The sequence below is a fragment of the Eptesicus fuscus genome, chromosome 3 (genome assembly GCF_027574615.1).
Source record: "Eptesicus fuscus isolate TK198812 chromosome 3, DD_ASM_mEF_20220401, whole genome shotgun sequence".
Classification (NCBI taxonomy): domain Eukaryota; kingdom Metazoa; phylum Chordata; class Mammalia; order Chiroptera; family Vespertilionidae; genus Eptesicus; species Eptesicus fuscus.
Window position 1 is genome coordinate 53,094,346 of NC_072475.1, and position 19,533 is coordinate 53,113,878.

At 36.2% G+C, this 19,533-nt stretch overlaps 1 protein-coding gene across 7 annotated transcripts in view; it reads left to right on the forward strand.

Annotated features, from left to right (window-relative positions):
• DLG1 (discs large MAGUK scaffold protein 1) overlaps positions 1 to 19,533 on the forward strand; it is a 248,396-nt gene that overhangs the window by 63,663 nt on the left and 165,200 nt on the right. For all 7 annotated transcript variants that reach the window (XM_054713852.1, XM_054713853.1, XM_054713854.1 and 4 more), the window contains one exon: positions 11,784 to 11,948. In XM_054713852.1, the coding sequence (XP_054569827.1) occupies positions 11,784 to 11,948 (165 nt within the window). The remainder of the gene's footprint in view (positions 1 to 11,783; positions 11,949 to 19,533) is intronic.

Sequence of the window (19,533 nt, forward strand, 5' to 3'; positions counted from 1 at the left end):
AGGGCTGATGCCGGCAGCAGGTGCAAGCGCCGGGTGGGACTGTGGTGCACAGGAGCAAAGAATTTTCAGTAACCACCAGAGGCTCACCCCGATGACAGTGACTGGCGCCCCACCTTGGTCTGATGTCCCCGCTCACCGGCTCCACCATCTTGCCGTGGCCAATGCCCGCCATGTTCCGTGCTCTGCTGCCTGCTGCTGACACCCGCCATGTTCCGCACACAACCCCTGGTGGTCAGCACATGTCATAGCAACTGGTTGTTTGGTTCTACCATTCAGTCTGTTTGCATATTAGGGTCTTATATATATATATATAGAAGACTAGAGGCCCAGTGCACGAAATTTGTACACGGTGTGGGGGGGGAATCCCCTCAGCCCAGCCTGGACCCTCTCCAATTTGGGACCCCTCAGGGGTTCGGGCCAAAACTGGCAGTCGGACATCCCTCTCACAATCCGGGACCGCTGGCTTCTAACTGCTCGTCTGCCTGCCTGCCTGATCGCCCCAAACTGCCCCCCCCCCCACATACCAGGCTGATCACCCCTAATTGCTTCTGCCTGCCAGCCTAATTGCCCTTACCTGCCCCCCCCCCCAGCCTGGTCACCCCTAACTGCCCGCCCCTCCTGCCGGCCTGGTTACCTCCAACTGCCCCCCCCCTGCCAGCCTGGTCGCCCCCAGCTGCCCCCTCTGCCAGCCTGGTTGCCCCCAACTGCCCCCCCTGCTGGCCTGGTCGCTCCCAACTGCCCCCCCCCAGTCGGCCTGGTCACCCCCAACTGCCCCCCCCCCCCCCCCCCGTCAGCCTGGTCGCCCCACTCAGCCTGCTGTTCGGTTGTTACTGTGAGGGCGTTGTGACCAATTTGCATATTACCCTTTTATTAGTATAGGTAATTGACATACAACAAACTGTACCTATTCAAACAGTACAATTTTGTAAGTTTTGACATAAAGTATGTTCTATTTTTTTAGCCTGGCTTCTTTCAGATTAATTATTTTGAGTTTTATCCATATTATTGCCTGTATTCGTAGTTCATTTGTTTTAGTTGAATAGTGTTCCATTATATGTATATAACACATTTAGGTTTTTTTTAGGTATTTATACCCAAAATTTGCAATGTTCTTTGAATGTAACCAACTGTTAATCAGCTAACATACATGGACATGCAATATATATCCATTTGGTACATACTGATTCCAGATGTCAAATAGGTTTTGATCTTCATTTGACATCAAAGCACAATACTTTTATGAATTTTGATGGCTATGATTTTTAGAAAGGACAACATTCATTTATCTTTGACCTTTAATCACAAAGCATTTCGTTTTTATATTTGACACCAATTAGAATGATCAACCTAGTGAGTTTTTTTATTTTTGCATTATTTGTTTCCTTCATTCACCCTGTGTATATAGCTACCTTCAACAGTTACCTACTTACAAACTGCACAAAACAAATCATGGTGCATAGTTATAAAAAATAAGAGGGTACTGTCACACTTACTTTCAGGATACAGGGATGGTCCAAGTTCTTGTCACAAAATATATCTATAAAGGCCCAGCAACCAAACAGCAGAATGACCGATCAACCAGTCGCTATGATGCGCACTGACCACCAGGGGGCAGACACTCAATGCAGGAGTGCTCCCTGGTGGTCAGTGTGCTCCCACAGTGAGAGCACCACTCGGCTGACTGGGATGAATGGCTGCTCCTACAGTGGGAGCAGCTGCTAGCAGGCCCAGGGTGAGGCCGAGTCTCTGCGCCTATCAAATACCTGAGACAATCCAGTCTCTGCGCCTATCAAATACCTGAGACAATCCAGACTGTGGCCTGACCCCAGCAGCTGATGCAGGCCCTCTAAGGTGTATTCTAGAAAGAGCATGGGGAACTGGCCTAGGCAGTGGCGAGAGGGGACGTGACTGTGGACCCTCCGCTCTCCCTCCAGGGAGGCTGTTCAGATGGCTGAGGATCCTGGAGCATGGCTGCCCTGAACATCCTTGATGGTGTCACTGACCTGGTATCACACATCAAGGACATTCACTGAGTGGCTTTGGGGTGTAAAGCTCTCCACCAGGTTCTTCCAGGACACAGAACACGCCTTTACCCAAGACATTACCACAAAATATCAGCTCAGACTGATTTCCTCATTCAGCAGCTGCTCAGAGGACGGGTCCACAGCCTTTTGGATGACCGTGATGAGCTGTACTCCCACAGCAGGCTGATCCCTGCAGGCCACGCCCCCACCAGTGCATAAATCCGTGCACCGGGCCTCTAGTTTTATGATAAAATCCTGAACTAAGTGAATGAAAATTTGATATTTCCTTTCTTTCCTCAGTTTTTCAGTTATCTTATTATTTATTTATTTATTTTTTTAATTCTCACCCAAGGATATTTTTTCCATTGGTTTTTAGAGAGAGTGGAAAGAGGGAGGGAGGGAGAAAGAGAGATGTGAGAGATATACATCAATTCATCGATTAGTTGCCTCCTCCACACACCCCAACTGGGGCTGGAGATGGAACCTGCAACCCAGGTACATGCCCTTGACCAGGAATGGGACCCATGACCCTTTGGTGCATGGGCTGACACTCTAATCACTGAGCAACACTGGCCAGGGCATCACTCATCTTATTCTTGAATTTCAGAAAATTCATTTAGAATATTGTCATCTGAAGACTTATAGTCTCAGATTTCACTTACACATTCAAATTAACCATCATTATTAATCTACAGTGCTGTTCTCTTTATTTTCATTCATCTTCTGATCAGCTAGTAATTGTAAAATGTCTTTGGCAGTTTTCTTCTCTTTCCCATTATTGGTGGTTTACAGAAAAGTGTTAACATAACCTAAATTGCTATCCTTGAAAAGGCCTGCTTGCAAATTTGGTCCTTGCTTGGTGTCTGGGAACTTAGATTTCAAGAAGATCCCCACCACTGACTGATAAGAGTGGTTCACTGTGCCTAAACTGTTTGTGCAAACAGTATGGTTTATGCTGAACGTTTCCTTCTGGGAGTCTAGAATTTTAATGAGTGGTAGACAGAGGCCTGGACAACGTGACCAGCCACCAGTGAATACCCTGGGTTCTAAGTCTCTCACAATCTTGTTTGGTTGGCAGTATTTCACATGTTAATAACGACTTGTGGCTGGGAAAATTAAGGGCATCCTGTGTGACTCTACTGGGAGAGAACTGTAGAAGTATACTCCCGATTTCCCCTAGACTTCTCTGTATGTACATTTTCCCTTTATTGGTTTTTTATTTGTATCATTTCATTGTGATAAATGATAGTTGTGAGCATGATTAATCAGTCTCATAAATTCTCCTCACAAATCATTGGACCTGTGGGTGACCTTAGGTTTTTTTCAACCCAGGCAGAAAGTTAAAAATTCTCAATTTCCAACTGTGAAAAATGAAAACTTAAGAAAAAAAGACTACAAAGGTGGTATCTGAAGGATGATCCAGTAATGATGACTTATTCAAAGATAGGATGAATTTTATTCTGTATATAAAAGTAAACTTCCTCTTTGCTATATGGAAGACCTTAAGGGCAGGGGGGAGGGGAATTATGGAGAAATAACCCTTGCAAATAGCTAGAATTGCTTAAACACACACACACTATACACCCTGATGGTATACCAAAGGTTTTAAAAGTATAGTTTATTAGTCATTTGCATATTATGTAAAATTTGCATTAAATATTGAGTAAAGATAAACCACTATGTAAGAAATGTATGTTAGATGTAAATAATCTGTGTATAGCCTTGGCTGGTTGGCTTAGTTGGTTGGATTGTTGCCCTGTACACCAGAAAAATTGCAGGTTTGATCCCTGGCACAACCTAGGTTGGTGGGTTAGATGCCCAGTTGGGGCACGTGCAGGAGACAAGGTTTATAGTTGTGAGTATGCAGAACACAGATTTTATTCTTGTGTTATTTATTAATTTATTGTATTACTATCCATATGAACAACTGTAAACATCCTTTTGCCATACCCTGTATAGTGTCAGAAGGGATCTAATTTAATTTAATTCCTTTGCATCCAATTGTCTCAGCATCATTTATTGGAAAGACAATTCTTTATTAAATTGTTTTAGCAGACATGTTGAAAAGTCAGTTGACCATAAATATAAAGATATATTACATTCTGGGCTCTTAAGTCTATTTCATTGATATATGTCTATCCTATGATAGTATCACAGTTTTGATTAATGTAGCTTTGTGAAAGGTTTTAACCCTTTGTACTCGCTTGCTTTTTTCTTGATTCCTTTATTCTACTCAGGATTTAATTTTTTAAATACCCCAGATTTTACAAAGCGCGGCAGTAGAATAAAAAACTGAAGTTTCTTTTCATACAAACTTATTTATTTGGATTTTTTTATATTTCAAATTATTGATACATTCAATACAATTCGACATACGAGCTGCTACCGATGCTAACCGAGCTGCTACCGATGCTAACCGTGTCGAGTCACACTCGACATCCGAGTGCAAAAGGTTAAAATTGGGAAATATGAGTCTTATATTTTGCTGTTCTGTTTCAAGATTGTTTTTTTACTATTCTGGGTCTTTTGCAACTTCACATGAATACAAGGATTAGCTTGTCATTTTCTGTGGACGGGGGTAGCCAGATTGGATTTTTATCAGGATTGTATTGATTAGGTATATAAAAACCTTAGGAGGATGATAAGGAACCAATTTTATCTATCTTGAAAACTGGTGTTAAAAGGGGGGGGGAGGGGAGACAAAATCAAGTACTTTTCCTGTTTATTCATGTGTTAATCATACCAATAGGCAGCCAAATTATAGATGAAGAGAAATGTCTCTTTATATATGTATACCATTTAATAAATTAAAACAAACTAATAGAATTAGTTTGTCACCATTTTGTAACACCCAGTGAATGAATTGATTTAGTGATTGAGTATTGAGAGCTGCTAGCATCACAAAAAGAAATAACCATCTTCAATAAATGGTGTTGAGAAAATTGGACAGACACATGCAAAAAAATGAAACTAGACCACCAACTTAAACCATACACAAGAATAAACTCAAAATGGGTAAAAGACTTAAATGTAAGTTGTGAAACCATGAAAATCCTAGAAGAAACCATAGGCAGCAAAATCTCAGACATCTCTCATTGCTAGCAATATGTTTACGGATATATCTCCTAGGGCAAAGGAAACTAAAGAGAAAATAAACAAATAGGATTACATCAAAATAAAAAGCTTCTGCATAACCAAAGAAACCATCAACAAAATGAAAAGGGAGCCCACTGTATGGGATAACATATTTGGCAATGATACATCTGATAAAGGGTTAATGTCCAAAATATATAAGGAATTCATACAACTTAACAAAAGGAAGACAAACAGTCCAATTAAAAAATGGGCAAAGGACCTAAATAGACACTTCTCCAAAGTGGACATACAGATGGCCAAGGGACATAAAAAAAACTAGAGGCCCAGTGCATGAAAATTCATGCACTGGAGGGGTGGGGGTCCCTCAGCCCAGCCTGCCCCCTTTCATAGTCTGGGAGCCCTCGGGGGCGGGAGGCAACTCGGCAATCAGGGGAAGGTGATGCCCCATCACACCTCTGCTGCTGCCACTGCCAGCAGCGCAAGCCTCGGCCGGCCCTGGTTACCTGAGCCTCGGGCAGCCCTGGGCGGCTGGGCATCCACCACCCAAGGTTTGCCTGCACCTTGGGCCGGCCCTGGGCGGTTGGGCAGCCACCATCTGAGGCTTGCCTGCGCCTCGGGCTGGCCCTGGGGGGCTGAGAGGACTGGGTGCCGCCATCTTGTGGCTGTGGGCGCCTCCATCTTTGAGGGCGGGGCAGTCAGTTAGCATATTCCCTCCTTATTGGCTGTTGGCACTGCCATCTTTGCGACGATGTGAGGGTCAATTAGCATATTCCCTCCTTAATGGCTGTGGGTGCCGCCATCTTTGAGGGTGGGGCAGTCAGTTAGCATATTCCCTCCTTATTGGATGTGGGCACTGCCATCTTTGCGACGATGTGAGGGTCAATTAGCACATTCCCTCTTTATTAGATAGGATGCCCAAAATCACTGATCACCAGAGAGATGCAAATTAAAACGACAATGAGGTATCACCTCACACCTATCAGAATGGCTACCATCAACAAATCAGCAAATCACAAATGCTGGCGAGGATGTGGAGAAAAGTATACTGCTGGTGTGAATGCAGTCTGGTGCAGCCATTATGGAAAACAATATGGAGTTTCCTCAAAAAATTAAATATGGAACTGCCATTTGCCCCAGTGATCCCACTTCGAGGAATATATCCTAAGAAACCCAAAACACCAATCAGAAAGAATGTATGCACCCCTATGTTCATAGTAGCACAATTTATAATAGCTAAGGTCTGGAAACAGCCCAAGTGTCCATCAGTAGATGAGCAGATAAAAAAGCTGTGGTGCCCTAACCGGTTTGGCTCAGTGGATAGAGTGTCGGCCTGGGGACTGAAAGGTCCCAGGTTCGATTCCAGTCAAGGGCATGTACCTTGGTTGCGGGCACATCCCCAGTAGGAGGTGTGCAGGAGGCAGCTGATTAATGTTTCTAACTCTCTATCCCTCTCCCTTCCTCTCTGTAAAAAAATCAATAAAATTAAAAAAAAAAAAGCTGTGGTACGTTTATAACATGGAATACTATGCAGCAATAAAAAAGAAGAATCTCTTACCCTTTGAGACAGCATGGAGGGACCTGGAGAGTTTCATGCTACGTGAAATAAATCAGTCAAAGAAAGGCAAGTATCACATGATCTCACTCATGTGGAATCTAAGTAACAAAATAAACTGATGAACAGAATGGATCCAGAGACCTGGAAGCATGGAACAGAGTGCAGAATCCCCCAGGGAAGGCGGGGGAAGGTGGGTGGGAGGTAATCAACCAAGGACTTTGTATGCATATATGCATGGCCCATGGACTCAGACAATGAGGTGGTGAGGGTCTAGGGGGGCAGGCAGGCTGGAGGGGGTCAATGGGGGAAAAAAGAGGATATAATACTTCCAACAATAAAGAATTATTTTTAAAAAAGAAATAACCAGATATGTGCTTCTTGATTAAAGATCACAGTACCATCTATTGTCTTGCCAAAAGGATTGAACGTGAGACTGATCAAGCTACTAATTTCATGGTCGGCAAACTGCGGCTCGCGAGCCACATGTGGCTCTTTGGCCCCTTGAGTGTGGCTCTTCCACGAAATACCACGGCCTGGGCAAGTCTATTTTGAAGAAGTGGCGTTAGAAGAAGTTTAAGTTTAAAAAATTGGGCTCTCAAAAGAAATTTCAATCGTTGTACTGTTGATATTTGGCTCTGTTGACTAATGAGTTTGCCGACCACTGTACTAATTCATTCAGCTGCCAATTTGCAGGAACTACAGAAGCCAAAGAGCCACATTAAATGACACCTTGAGAATGGAGTGATTTTACTAGGAAACCAGGTCAACTGCCTTGGGGTTTTCAATAATTATAAGGATTAAAAAGGATCAAAGTCTAATTATATATATAATTTTTTACAGATTTTTCTTTTTCAGAATGAACCATTTTTTGTTGTAAGTCCTTTCAGAGCCCCCCAAATTATATATATATACACATTCATCTGTATGGAAATAAATATATGTACACGTACATACATACACATATACACATACTGTATATGTGTATTCGTGTAATGTTTATACATGTATATATTTACATAAATACACTATTGCTTTGCTTTGAAATGTTGAAACCGTGTGTGTGTTAGCTTTGAAAGATGCTTTTCTCATTCAATAGTTTAGGTCTTCATCTTTTCCTAGTAGAAGTAGTTGATTTTACCCACTTTAACCTCTACATATTTCCTAGGATGATTGTACCATAATTTAAATAGCCCTTTGAGCGGGGGGAGTGGTTTATTGGTAGGCAGCTTGTTTCCCCTTTTTTTTTTTTTTTTTTTTAATCCTCACCCAAAGATACTTTTTCCATTGATTTCTCGAGAGAATGGAAGGGAGGGAGCTGTGGGAAGAGAGAGAAAAAAAAAACATCTATGTGAGAGAAAGACATCAATTGGATGCCTCCTGCATGCACCCCCAACGGGGCTGGGGAACCCACAACCAAGGTACATGCCCTCAGAATTGAACCCGAGACCCTGCATTCCACATGCTGATGCTCTAACCACTGACAACCCGACCAAGACTCCTTTAATACTATACTGTAGTGAATATCCTGCATATAAGTATCTATAAAGTTTGAAAAGATGGTATCAAGTTTCCTTCCTTCCATGTACTAAGGTATAAATAAGAGTACTTAGATTTTGCTTCCACTCAAGTGAGTGTATAAACTGTTAAGTCTTCTAAGTATGTTTATGTTAATTTCAGCCTTACTCAGGATGAAGTTAGAGAATTCTTTTCAGTGGTTTTGAAAATAATATAAAAACATTTCTTTAAGCTAACTAATGTTGATGTGGGCCTCATTGTTTTAATTGTAACATTTTACTGAAGGAGTTATTTAAAAAGTGATACCAAGTTCATAGTCAAATACATAGTAAAGATTTAAAAAAATATTTTATAATGTACCTGTTTATATATATACATATATATATATATATATATATATATATATATATATATATATATATATATAACAAATATTTAAGCTACTCACTGATAGCTACCTCTGTGGTTAATTCCTAGAAGTGGAATTACTAAATCAAGAAGTAGAAACATTTTCAGGGCTTTTGAAACATATTGCCACACTACCCACCAGAAAAAGACCTTTACCAGTAGTGTGATCATTTATATTCATTTCTCTGAATGCTGGCATGTTTTTTCTATAAGTTTATTGACCCATTTGTATGCCTTTTGTGAATATTCCTTTATTATGTTTGCTGACTTTTTAAAATATGATTTATAGAAGCAGGTTATAGTGGTTAATGATTCTTTGTTGTTATAAATTCTTTTTACTGTTGTGCCTTGTCTGTTTTTGTTTGTTTGTTTGTTTGTTTGTGAGTGTGTTTATTTGGTGGAGGGTGCATATTTTAGCTTGTTTGGTTTTGTGTTTATGCAAACATATTCCCCACCTGACTGATTTGAGAAACATGCACTTTTATTTTTTTCCCCAGGTCTTATAATTATGCTATCTTTTACTTTTATGTATGGTGTGAGATAGAGTTAGTTTTCTTATGTTAATCTTTTGAAAATAGGTTGCATAGAATTATATGTATGTATGAGAGACAGCAAGAAAGGGATTTTTTTTGTAGATAAAAGATAAATAATGTTATCTAATAGACTGATTTTTTAATTAGATTTAAAAAGGCTGCTTTTTTTCGTTTGTGTACAAATTAACTGAATAAGAAAACCAGAACAACTTTAGCTTTTCATATTTACTTCACTTAAATAACTGTATCTTTAGAGATACAGTGTTCAGCTAACATTGGATAAGAAGTAGACAAATATTCAGGGTTTTAAATTTCTTTTTTTTTTAAATTGTGGTAAAATACACATAGCATAAAATTACCAGCTTAACCATTTTTAAGTTTATAGTTCAGTGGTATTAAATACATTCACATTGTTGTGCAGCCATTACTACCATCCATCACCAAAGCTCTTTCATCTTGTAAAACTGAAACTCTATACCTGTAAACAATAACTCAAAATTTTGCCCTCCTCCAACCTCTGGCAACCATCATTATACTTTATCTTTATGATTTTGACTATTCTAAGTACCTCATAGGAATGGAATCATAGAGTATTTGTCTTTTTATGACTGGCTTATTTCACTTAGAATAATACCCATAAGGTTTACCCATGTTGTAACATAGTGCAGAATTTCCTTCCTTAAGGCTGAATAATATTCCACTGTATGCATATACCACATTTGGTTTATCCATTCATCTGTTGATGGACACTTGTGTTTCCTCCATGTATTAGCTATTGTGACTAATGCTGCTATGAACATGGTGTACATATAACTCTTCAAGACCCTGTTTCCAATTCTTTGGGGTATATATGCCCAGATTTAAAATTGCTGGATAATATGGTAATTGTATTTTAATTTTTTGAGGAACTGACATACTATTTTATATTCCTACCAACAGTACACAAAGGTTTTAGTTTCTCCACATCCTCACCAATACTTGTTTTCTGTTATTTTGATAGGTGCCCTCCTAATGGATATGGATGGTATCTCATTGTAGTTTTGATTTGCATTTTCCTAATGGTTAGTAATGTTGAACATCTTTTCCTGTGCTCATTGGCCATTTGTATATCTAATTTGGAGAAATGTCTATTCAAGCACTTTAGCATTTTTGAATTGTGTGTTTGATTTTGGTTGTTGTTGAGTTTTAGGAGTTCTCTATATATGCTGGATATTCATCTCTTGTCAGGTATATGATTTGCAAATATTTTTCCCCATTCTGTGGGTTGCCTTTTTACTCTATGGATAGTGTCTTGATGTACAATTTTTAAAAGTTTTTTCTATAGTACAGTTTGTCTTGTTTTGTTACCTATGCCTTTGGTGTCATATTTAAGAATTCATGGCCAAACACAACATCATGGAGTTTTTGTACTATGTGTTCTTCTAAGAGTCTTATTGTTTTAGGTCTTACATTTAGGTCCTTGATCCTTTTTGAATTGATCTTTGTATATGGTGCTAGGTAAGAGTCCAACTTCATTCTTTTGCATGTGGATATCCAGTTTTCCCAGCAACATTTGTTGAAGACTGTCTTTTCCTTAGTGAATGGTCTTGGCATCCTTGCCAAAATTTTTTTTAGCATAAATGTGAGAGTTTATTTTACAGCTTTGTAATCAAGTTTTGAGATGAGGAAATTCGCGTTTTCCAACTTTGTTCTTCATTATTATTTTGACTATTCAGATCCCTTGAGATTCCAAATGAATTTTAAATTGGGTTTTTCTGTTTCTGCGAAAATAATGTCATTGAGATTTTGATAGGGATTGATTAGAACCTGTAAATTGCTTTGAGTACTATTGACATCTTAACAATATGAAATCTAATCCATGAACATGGGATGTGTTTCCATTATTTCTGTCATCTTTAATTTCTCTCAGCATTTTTATAGTTTTCATTGTACAAGTCTTTCACCTTGTTGGTTTAAGTTCATTTCTAATTATTTTATTTGCTTCAATGCTGTTGTAAGTGGAATTGTTTTTGTCATTTTCTTTTTAGATCGTGTACAGAAATGCAACTGATTTTTGTGTGTTGACTTTGTATCCTGTTTACTTTGCTGAACTCATTATTTCTAACAGTGTTTTTGCCAAGTCTTTAGGATTTTCTCTACATAAAATCATGTCATCTACAAACAGATTGTTTTACTTTTTCCTTGTCAATTTGGATGCCTTTCAATTCTTTTTCTTGCCTTATTGTTCTGGTTGCAACTTCTATTACTATGTTGAATAGAAGTGGTGAAGTTGACCAAAATTAACCTCAATTTATCATCCAAGTTTTCCCCTGGAAGTTATAAGCCTTTAACAGACTCCACATTTCCAAAATAGTTACATCATATTCTGCCTGTGCAGTTGTTATGTAGGTACAGAGACAGATTCCTGGGGCTTCCTACTCCTCCATCTTTCAGAATCTGAACTATTTTTAATAATCTAATAATTTCATTTAAATGTTGGCATGACTTTAAAATGGAGGCCAATTTCTCTCAGAGTCTGTGTTAAACCATAAAATACATTTTATATAGTTAAATATTATCGAGTATTTGGCTAGTTATGAAAACCGTGATTTAATTGAATTCACTTTGCTTCTCAGGACTTCTTCATATTTAACAATTTTCTTTACTTTACAGAAATACCGGTATCGGGATGAAGATACACCTCCTCAAGAGCACATTTCCCCACAAATCGCTAATGAGGTGATAGGTCCAGAATTGGTTCATATTTCAGAGAAAAACCTGTCAGAAATTGAGAATGTCCATGGATTTGTTTCTCATTCTCATATTTCACCAATAAAGGTAAGATAATTTTGTTGCTATATATTACTTATGTTACTAGTATAGCTCATGCTCAGAAAGAACTATTCTTTCATGTAGGTTTTCCTTCCTCTTGATTTTCCTGGTTTTGTAGTTATAGGGAATTTTATAATATTTATTAGCATTCTAAGAACATTTTTAAAGATATATTTTATAAATGAATTTTATCAGTGATACTATCTTTAATCTTAAAAATTCCTATGAAGAAAATAACTATTATAATTCAAATACCATACATTGAAATATTTTTGAACACTTTTTTTAAGTATTACTAGGTACAGAAAAAACATTAACAGTTTCTTTGAAGTTCAGTATGTGGCTTTATCTGATCGCATTACCTTGCCTTCCCTCTCAGAAATAACCACAATCCTGGTTTCTTATAAAAGTCTATCACATATTTAGATCTCTGATCAGTATGTTATTTATTTTGCCTATCTTGAACTATATACAATTAGAATTATACTGTATATAATCTCAGCTTGCATTTTTTGCTTAACATTATGTATATTCCGAGACTCATTATTTTCATTGTTCTAGTTTTCTATTTTGTAAATATACTATAATTTATCTTACTTTTGATGAATATTGAGGTGTTTATTACTAGTATAAAAAGTGCTGTTAAAAACATAGATTGTATATACACATTTTTGTGGGCAACACCAAGATTATTTTCCAAGTGGTTGTGTAATTTACATTTTTAAAAGAAATATATAACAGTTTTAATTGATCATATTCTCATCAAAACTTGGTATTCTTATTTTTACCATTGTTTGGGGTTTGTAATAAATAGTATCTCATTGTGATTTTCATGTGCATTTCCCTATTTGATAACGAGGTTAAATATATTGCTCATTCAGGTTAAGAGTTTTGCTTTTTTTTGTATTGGGTTGTCCTTTTTACTGATTTGTACAAATTCTTTATATATTCTGGATACTTTTGTTGGTTGTATGTATTGTGACTAAGGATCATTTCTAATTTGGTAAAACTTGTCTTTTGTAATTTTCTTTGAGGGATGGTTCTATATTGATGGTTAAAATTTTTGATAGCTATAGTACCATTCCAGTTTTCTAGAAATTTTTCTAGAAATTTGTCCATTTCATATTTACTTTAAATTATTATTCTTAATATCTTGGAATTTTTTTGTCTATAGCATATTTAGGTATGGCCCCTTTTTCATTCCTAGCATTACTTACTTGTACTTTTTTTTTCTTGATCATTCTTGCCAGTAGATGGTCAGTTTCAAAGATGGCGTTTTCAAAGAACCATCTCTTTTTGGAAAATGTTCTCTTGTGTCCCTCCTCCTGTGCTGCCACCCCACTCCCTTGTTCTCCTACATACATATGCATACATATATACACCTGTTTATGTAGATATATAAATATAAATGTGTGGATAATCTACATATCAGTAGAAGATTGTGTTTGATTGAAGCACTCTTGATCTTTTCTTGGGCGACTAAATGAGGGACACAGTTGGAAAAATCAGTTGACTGTTGGTGACAGTTCTCTCCTTTTATCTTTTCTCCCTTTCTTTTATTGTGTTATTTTTTTATTTCCTGCTTTCTTTGAGTTTATTCTGTTTGGCTTTTTGTTCTAGTTTCTTAAATTGGTTGTTTATTGCATTATCAGTCTTTTCTAATAGTATTTGAGTTGGTAAATTTTCTTTTACATAGCAATTTAGCTGTATCCTCCAAATTTTAATATGTAATGTTTTTTGTCATCTTACGTTTTCTTTATGGGGTTTTTTGATCTGTCTTATGAGTTACTTAGAAATACGCTTTTTAATCTTTAAACATAGGAGACACTTCTTTCTTTCATGTCTTATATTTTGTCATCTCATTTTTTTCTTATTAGCTTAGAAGTTTTTTATTCTGCTTCTTTTCCTTTAATGGCTATCCTAGAAGTTTTAATACACATTTTTAACTTCAGAAAAATCTAAAATCAAATATATTTTGCCCTCATTCTAAATAACACAAGAACCTTAAAACAATTGAACTCTGATCACTCCTGCTTGCTTTATATGCTGTTCTTATCAGCCTATGGCGGTTTCTCTTGACTGAAATTATATAAACTATTTCTTACTTTATTTGAAAGTCCCTGCCAGGTATGTATCTTCTGTTTCTGATGTTTTGAATTTCTGGTCATTCTGATTGTTACAAACTATGCAAAGCCAGTTTGCACACACCCAACTGCTCCACAATTTCTTGGTATTTTGGTAGTTACTTTCATAAGTATGCAGCTTTTGGCACAAGCAGACAGTGAGCCAGCAAGCATGAAGTATTTTATATAGCCTCTTAAAATAAGATGGATGAGCCCAGGCCAGGTTGCACAGTTGTTTAGAGTGTTGTCTCCATACTCCAAGGTTTCAGGTTCAATCCCCAGTCAGGGAACATACATGAAAGCATAAATAAATAGAACAACAAAGAAATCTCTCTCTCAAATAGATAAATAAAAATTTAAATAATATATGATGTAGCCTCAGTTCTCTGCTGTTGCATAAAATGCTCACTCTGAGCAAATAAAGCAGTATTCCAAAGACAAGATTTTGTTATCCAGAATTTCTAGACATCTTAGGGATTAAACCCGAAACCTTTTTTCCTATTAAAAACTTGATAAACACATTTTTCTATGTTAAAATTTTTAAAACTTCAGAAATATCACATGGTATATTTGTACCATAATTTGATGAATATTTCTGGTCTTTGCTATTTGTTATTTCCATTTTTACTGTGTTTTGTAAAGAAGGCTGCAGTGAATAATCTTTGGACATAAAAAGTGTTTGGTTTATTTCCTTAGAGTTTATTTTCTAGGAGTCACATTATTTGGTCAGAAGCATATGAACTTTCTCAAAGTTTTTGATACTTTTTGACAGACTATATACTGACACAGTTATAATTTAAGAATTAGTAAAGCTGCCCTGTTTGGGGAATTTCTTCCTGCTTTTCCTATTTTATGCATAGGTTACTGTGGCAGGTACCTCATAAAATAATTATTTAAGGATTGAGATAAAGATTAGGAGTGTGTGGGTAATAGGAAAATGGTTAGAGTCTTTTTAACTTTGTTAGAAAATCAAATATTTTTTTTAAAAGCTTTTGTTTTGACATAAGTTTTAATGTTGTTGTGGGGTTGTTGTTTTAATTTTTTTGAAAACCAGGACAAACGTTTTAGGAAGTTCCACAATGAAATATCTTTTATTTTATATATGCTGTCAGTTATCAGATTAGCAGCCTCTTTAAAAAAACAAAACAAAAACTAATATAGGGAGCTTTTCTACTTTATAGTATTATAGTTTGGAATGAAGCAAGCAAGTAACTATTATACTATACATGGAATTCAGTATATGAATTGTTTTTGTCATTTGAAAAATTATCTTTGGATAGTAATGATCTGAGAACAATGTAAGTTAGGCACTACTTTTTTCTTAACAGTTCTTATAAAAGCTAAAAAATAAGGTTAATTTAATAGGTACTTTTTAAAAAAATTAACTGCTAGAATAGTAGTTTGGTTTACCAAACAATAAATGCATTTATCAAACATCTGGTCTAGTAGCTTTGTATTTTTTTATGATGAGACTAGAGGCCTGATGCACAAAATTTGTGCAAGAGTAGACCTTCCTTCCCCCGCTGCCAGCACCAGCTTCCCTCTGGCACCCGGATCCGGGCTTCCCCCTGGCCGCGGGCAGGCACCTGGGACCCGGGCTTCCCTTGCAGCCCCGGCTTTGTCTGGAAGGTCGTCCGGAAGGACATCTGGTCTAATTATAATATTACGCTTTTATTATTATAGTTATAACACAGTATAATGTAACATGAAAAATAGAGAAATGAAATTCTTGGAGTATTCTTAAAAGAGAAAGTTGACTCTTGAATAAGGTGTTGAATGAAGGATGTGTACAAGATCCCAATTCATAGGATAAGGCAGTTACTGAGGAAAATACAGTAGGAGAGTGATTATCAGAGGAAACTGTAAAAATGCAGGAAAGTTGATGATATTATACCTGATGTTTAGGGTGCTTCTTAGAAAATGATGGCAAAGTATGAAGGGTCTTGATCCTGAACCCTATTAAGAAGGGTTTGCCATTATGAAATTGGCTGTGAAATAATCTATCAGGTTTTTGTAGGTGCTAGTGCTGATTCTCATTACTGAAATAATGAATGAAATAAGATAGTGGTTGAAAGTTACTTTATGCAGAACTTAGCCTATTGGTAATTTTTATTTAAGATTTCCAGTGTGCTATGCAGTTTCAAGAAAAAAACTGGCACTATTATGATGGAAAATCCTAATGGGGGAGGAAAGGACACAACAAGAATTTTTGTTGTTGTATGTAACAGTTATAAATATAGTATATGACACTAATAAGGACAGTATAAAGATTCTTAAAACTGAAAATGTACTGGGAATTAGATAAAATGGTCAGAACACTAAAACAAATAAACAGTAGATTTCCATCTAGATAAAGTGACAAGGAGGACATTAAGTTCATTGCTTAGTATGGGATGTTGCAGTGATCATTGAGGAAACAAAAGAATTTATATTTTGCTTTTATCTTCAATGACAAGGAAAATTATGTTCACCCTAATATGTACAAAGTACATATAGTTAAGAAGGACTTGAAATCCAAGAGCAAGCAGTTATTTAAGTAAGTATATTTCCTAGCCTGGATACATTTTATCCACTAGTAGAATATTATCAAATGAAATCACCACCACAGTTGGTAGTTTTTCAAATATTGTGAGAAATGGGGGTAGTAGAGAAATGGACATAAGCATTTTATGCAACAGTAGAGAACCGAGGCTCTGTATTTGCTTATGTCCATTGAATATAAATGATACAGGAATATAATATTTCTCATTTTAAGTACATAATGGATACTTTTTGAAGTCAACTTTGTTTTTACATCTCTGGAACATATTGAAATATTGTTGAAATTTATTTTAACTTTTTTTGGATGACCTTGGTGTATTAAGATGAGCAGATAGTTTGCATTCAATGACCACTAGATGGTGCTCATAAAGAAGGGATTTGTACATGCTACTATGTGATCAGTTTTTCTAGATAAATAACAAATCTGTTATGAAACTTCTCAGTTAAGTCTTATCTTAATACAGTCGTACATTTTGAAATTTAATAGGCCACATTATAAAGATAAAAGTGTAAGGAAGATGCCTATTATGCTGCATTTACAGTGCATTATTTTTGCAGTTACTTTGTAATTTCTTTATTTTGTATTTTAGAGTTTTGATTTTTTTTTCCTCTCATCCTTCAACCTTTTAAAATATTTCACTAAGATTATTTAATCCTTGCCTTTGTTACTGTACTTGGAGACTTCTGGATTTATTTCTGAGTTTGGAAAGGTGTACAAATAATATAAGGCCTATCCTGTAGAAATTTTCAAACCGCCTTTACTTCTATTTAATATTATAAGGTAAAAATTCTCACAGTCATAAATTTTTCATAATAATCTTTGAGGTTCCATAATCATTAATTGGATATACTTAGATTGCTTAAGCTTTCTTCTCTTTGTTTAAAGTTCTGCTATAAATAATATCATTCTGTAAAAACAAGCATTAGACTGTACAGAAAAAAGAATTTTAATTCTTTATGTATCATATTAAAATGGTAATAGTAACTTTTTGTTGATTTAGACATTGTGTATTATGTATTTTATTAAACTTCACAAGATTTATAATGAACTTAAATTTTGTTTGAATGGAATAGATTTTATCTTTCAACTCTGCTACATGAGTAGGGCTACTCTAAAGCAGAGGTCAGTGAGGAGTTGGATGCCTTACACCTCTTAATCAAATCATATGAATCCAGTGGATTTGAATAGGGAATTTATACATTGAAAAATATTTCTTCTCTGTACTTGGGATATATGGGATGGAATGACAACTTTAGATTGTTCACAAGTTCGTTGGCTCTCTAAGATAAGAAACCTGTGTAATGAACAGTTTACTGTTCTGTCTGTATTGGTACTTTTGCAACTTGAGTGGGAAATTTGTGTTAAAAAATCATCATCATACCAATCTAGAATAACAGAATCTGCCTTCCTCAGGTTTTCATCAAACATGGATCAGGCACATATTTAGGGACCAAACCAATTAATACTGCATTTGTATAAACCACACTGATTAATTCTTTATTATAAATACATGGTCCATAGTAAAACTTGAATTTTTTTCAGGAGGTTTTATTTTTCCCTTCAGAGATAATTCTTAGTTCTCTGTCAACCCTTAGTTTTTTGCTGTATTCCCCTACCCCCTAATGGATAGGACCAGTCTGCCTAGGGCCACAAAATTATCAAATACTGCATGCACAGTCCTTGAGAAGCAGCACCAACTTTCTGCTATAATCTTTGTCACAAAGCATCTTACTCCAAAGGGTCCCACGTAACTCTTGTTGGACATATGTCTGTGAATTAGGCATGGAATCACAGAAGACAACATTAGCATCTTTTCTTACTGAGTCAGGATTTGCAACAGACCTGGAGATTTTAGTTTGTCAATGCTGCTTTCTACTAGGCTGTGTTTAGTTGATGCTGGTAAGCATGAGTAGGCAAGATTTTGTCATCTACATCTGAAAAAATATCCATGGCTGAATTTGGGAATTATTTATGTATTTATATCAACTTAAAAATTGAATTACTCAACCATTAATAAATTATTAAGTAGTATTTTTATTCATATATTGTTTTTGAATGACCATATATTATATTTCATACTACTAGTATTTGTAGCATAGTGCTAAGAGGACAAACTTAGGAATCTGGTTCTCAAACTTGAGTGTGCTTAAGAGTTTGAGCATAGGGAGCTTTTTAAATATGAAAATTCCCAGATCCCCCTTACTCCTGAAAATTCTCATGGGGAGGGGGAACCGGTCTGTTTTTTAACCAGTACCCTAAGTTATCCTGAGGTGGACTCTAATGTTGAAAAAACATAAAGCTAGCTATTAGATGTTAGATAATGTCTATTTAGCAATCAAATAATATTATTTTGTGAACCAGGGTATTATTTATATAATGTTAGATAAAACATGTTCCACTGGTTATTAAAAATTATCTTTAATTCTTTTCTATTTTTACAGATTCATAACTTGATGATCTTGATGTTTATAATATATGAGATGATGCTAATAACAGTTTTTTACAAAGTTGTTAAGTTTTTTTTATTTTTATATGGTGTTTTTGTTTTGTTTTATTTTTGAGAGAGAGAGGAAAAGAGCAAGATAGAAAAATACAAACAATAAACATCATTAAAGGGCTGCCTCCTACAAGCCCCCTACTGGGGATTGAGCCTGGAGCCCAGGCATGTGCCCTGACCAGGAATCAAACCAGTGACCTCTTGGTTCCTGGGTCAGCGCTCAACTGCTGAGCCACACAGGCTGGGCAATAGCAGTTTTTTGAAAATCATGAAAGTTTCAGAAGTCAAATATTTATTTTGCTAATTGATCTGTTTCTGCCTCCAGACCCACTTATCAAAGCATTAAAAACTAAAATATTACATAAAATGATCATGTTACATTACAAATAATTTCCCTCTATCATTAAATCCTCAGAGTCTAATAGAGAG